The sequence below is a fragment of the Aedes aegypti genome, chromosome 3 (assembly GCF_002204515.2).
Source record: "Aedes aegypti strain LVP_AGWG chromosome 3, AaegL5.0 Primary Assembly, whole genome shotgun sequence".
Classification (NCBI taxonomy): domain Eukaryota; kingdom Metazoa; phylum Arthropoda; class Insecta; order Diptera; family Culicidae; genus Aedes; species Aedes aegypti.
In genome coordinates, this window is record NC_035109.1 from 398,429,067 (window position 1) to 398,432,851 (window position 3,785).

At 42.9% G+C, this 3,785-nt stretch overlaps 1 protein-coding gene across 1 annotated transcript; it reads left to right on the top strand.

The window, feature by feature from the left end:
- The first annotated feature begins 726 nt into the window (after positions 1-726).
- Positions 727-2,157, top strand: LOC5576315 (protein flightless-1 homolog). The gene is made up of 2 exons (XM_021855103.1): positions 727-845; positions 906-2,157. Exons 1-2 carry the CDS (start codon positions 796-798, stop codon positions 2,092-2,094), a joined length of 1,239 nt encoding a protein of 412 aa, XP_021710795.1. The 5' UTR covers positions 727-795; the 3' UTR covers positions 2,095-2,157.
- The last annotated feature ends 1,628 nt before the right edge of the window (positions 2,158-3,785 follow it).

Consider the following 3,785-nt stretch of genomic DNA (forward strand, 5'->3'; position numbering starts at 1 on the left):
GGGTAGTGGCGTTCGGGGTAATGACTCATTCGGGGTAGTGGCGTTCGGGGTAATGGGATGGAGCCCTTGTAAGCTCTTGGAGTTTTCGAACGCCGAGTGCTAGGGACGATCTTCGGCGGCATATAGCTTTATTACAAAACAAGCTTAAAATACAAATACCACTTACGTCACCTCGTCTGATTATAGCAGAATAGCATAACGCTGAGTGATAAGAGTATTTTTAGTTAGTCTAGAGAACAAGATTGAGAAAGCACATATACTGAATTTGATTCCCGCTACAATCATGTCTATCCTTTTATTTAATTTACTTTGTCGAGTTCTCGTAAGATGTATGCCTTTGACAATTTGATTCCAAGTTTATTTCAAGGCAGAAACAACAAATTTCATGCTATTCATACACAGTCGGTAGAATGCGATAGGTTGATTGTGCAGAGTCACACACGAAAGACAAAGAAACCTGTTTTTGATACGAACGTCCTTCTGCAACATTGACAGCACCACGGTATACACAACAAGGTAGGCTATACCCACGTGTAAACAACGGTTTTCAATCAAAACATGTGTCGTCATTCCTATCGTCAAGCATGAGGCTAACTGGATAGTAAAAGAGAGCAAGCCTTGCATTCTTTTTCACTCTTTCGAGTTTGCAATCGGAATGACGTCACTGCCAAATGACATTTTTCGGAGTATAATACCTTGCTTCTTTTTACCGTGGACGGCACCATCAATTCATGGAAGCACACTACGATTCGAGTAACTCTGCTAAGCATAATCAGTATCTCTCTAGCTACGAGAATGGGAAGTTCGGGAAGGAAGTTTTTTGGCATCACTATCGGTGTGTTGCTGTAAGTATAAATCGAAAATTTCGTCATAAGTTCGGCTTATTTTCATAATGTTTGTTTCAGAGCCCTTTCAAGTTCGCATTTGGTTTTCTCACAGCAATGCAGCAACCATTACAATTCCGAGCAATGCTCTATACATGATTTGCAATTAAATTCTTCTAATCTCGGGTCTTTTAAGTTCCCAGTCCATGCAAATATTGAACTTGTAAACGTAAAAATTGATTATTTCTCACCGGAAGTAGTTCAACGCATGAGGTGGGTTAGTAAGTTAACGATTAGCCAGGGATCAGTGTCCAAGATATTTCTCAAGGACGATCTCCAGGAACTGATAGCCACTTCCAGTTTAACGCACGATGTGATTATTGGCGAGACTGAAAACGAAGAGCTGGAGCGATTGACGATCACTCAGAATCAACTGGAAAGTATTCCCAAAAATGTAGAAAAGCTCAAAACTCTTACAGTTTTGGATTTAAGCTACAACAAAATTGAGGTTGTAGACCTGGATGAACTTAATGGATTGGGAAAGCTTACATACGTTGACTTATCAAGCAATAGGATTTATTACCTGACCGCTGTCAATTCTTTTGAGCTACCGAGGCTGGAAACATTCAAGTTAGATAATAATTACCTGATGGAAATTGATTTTGATGCATGGACCATGCCAAGTTTGACCACATTGAGTATAATGTCTAACAGTTTGAAGTACATCAAAGATTTCAAAACAGAGAACTTTCCATCTCTACGTACGTACCAAGATTATAGCAATCTATTTGATTGTCGTTGGCGAGCTGGTTTCATCTCAATGCTCCAAGCATGGGAACAACTTGAGAACTACTATTACCAAGCACAGGATTGTCACAAAAGTGTGCAACTTAGCGCAGCGGTTTATCGCATGCTCAACATCAGGGATATCCGCAACAACACGATCGACTTGGAAGACAAGGAGCAACTCCAGAGTCAGTTGACCACTATGCTGGATACCGAGCAAAAGCAGTCACGGCACATCGAATCACTGACCAAGTTGGTGAAGGAACAAACCGAACAGCTTGAGGCAGTGTCCACCGAACTTCAGGCCCAACAGACGACAATCGATGGGCTTCTGTCGCAAATCGAAGAGCTTAAGCAACTTGTGGCGGAAATTAAGCAATCGGCAGTGCCTACTGGACGGACCGTTCCCAAAGGATTGCGCGCGAGGATGATCCAAGAAATCGAGGAAGTCATTCGGAGGAATTTGGTCGAAGTCGAGGATTAGGGAGGGCGTGGACGAATTGTAGACGTTGGTTTCCTTGAAATAAACTTCGAATGAGTTGAGGACATAGAATGTTGCCTTTGTTTCTTTGAAATCACATGAAATGCATTTAATTTGTTTCTGACGGGTTACAATTAATCTCAATTTTTGAGAACCATTGAAATAGTTGTTTGAAAACTATTGTTCCAAAAGTTATGGATAAGTTGAGTATTGACAATTGAAATTTTCCAAGACATAATGTGTTGTACCTGGAAAACGACACGTCAAATAATCTTGGTGTTTTCAGCGCACTTGTTTCTTATCATTCGATTAACAAATGCACTGAAGACTCCAAATGATTTGAAGCGTTGTTTCACTGCTACCTCACATTGTGTCTTGGTGATTTTAAATATATAGTATTCTCACTTGTTATGCAATAGTTGACTTAAAATTTTGATAATTTGAATTTCGTTTATTCCCTCCGGAATAAACCAGGGGATTCCCTCCGGAATAATCCAGGGGATTCCCTCCGGAATGAATTCCAGGATTCCCTCCGGAATGAATCCGGGGATTTCCTCCGGAATGAATCCGAGGATTTCCTCCGAAATGAATCCGGAGATGTCCTCCGGAATAAATCCGGGGATTCCCTCCAGAATGAATCCGTGAATTCTTTCCGGAATAATTCCGGGGATTCCCTCCAGAATGAATCCGTGAATTCTTTCCGGAATAATTCCGGGGATTCCCTCGGAATGAATCCGGAGATTCCCTCCGAAATAATTCCGGGGATTTCCTCCGGAATGAATCCGGGGATTCTCTCTGGAATGAATCTGAGAATTCCCTCCGGAATGAATCCGGGGATTCCCTCCGGAATGAATCCGGGGATTCCCTCCGGAATGAATCCGGGGATTTCCTCCGGAATGAATCCGGGGATTCCCTCCGGAATGATTCCGGGGATTCCCTCCGGAATGAATCCGGGGATTTCCTCCGGAATGAATCCGGGGATTTCCTCCGGAATGAATCCGAGGATTCCCTCCGGAATGAATCCGGGGATTTTATCCGGAATGAATCCGGGTATTCCCTTCGGAATGAATCCAGGGATTCCCTCCGGAATGAATCCGGGGATTCCCTCCGGAATGAATCCGGGGATTCCCTCCGGAATGAATCCGAGGATTCACTCCAGAATGAATCCGAGGATTCCCTCCAGAATGAATCCGGGGATTCCCTCCGAAATGAATCCGGGGATTCCCTCCGGAATGAATCCGGAGAATTTCACCGGAATGAATCCGTGGATTCCCTCCGGAATGAATCTGAGAATTCCCTCCGAAATGAATCCGAAGATTCCCTCCGGAATGAATCCGGAGATTCCCTCCAGAATGAATCCGGGGATTCCCTCCGGAATTTATCCGAGAGTTCCCTAATGAATCTGGGGATTCCCTCGGTTAACGAATCTGGGTATTTCCGCTCTGGAAGGTATCCCTGAATTTTCTCCTGAAAGAATACTTTGATTCCAGCTGGAATTGATTTATGGATCCCCATCGGAATGAAACCTACTAAAACAGAATGAAGTTAAGATTTGTAGATGAATCCCATGTTTACTTTGAAATTTTGGATTTTGTAGGTGAAAATCAAAACCAAATAACAGGAAGAAAACATGTGTAACCAGGTAAAATTTTCAGTTGGAAAACTTTCGGCTCAACTTGAAGCTTCAACACACC

What these genes read in the sequence shown, in the direction of transcription:
- LOC5576315 (XM_021855103.1), top strand. Translation starts at nt 796, where the DNA reads ATGGGAAGTTCGGGAAGGAAGTTTTTTGGCATCACTATCGGTGTGTTG. An exon ending in ATCACTATCGGTGTGTTGCT is followed by an intron (nt 846 to 905) that starts GTAAGTATAAAT and finishes TGTTTGTTTCAG; the next exon opens with AGCCCTTTCAAGTTCGCATT.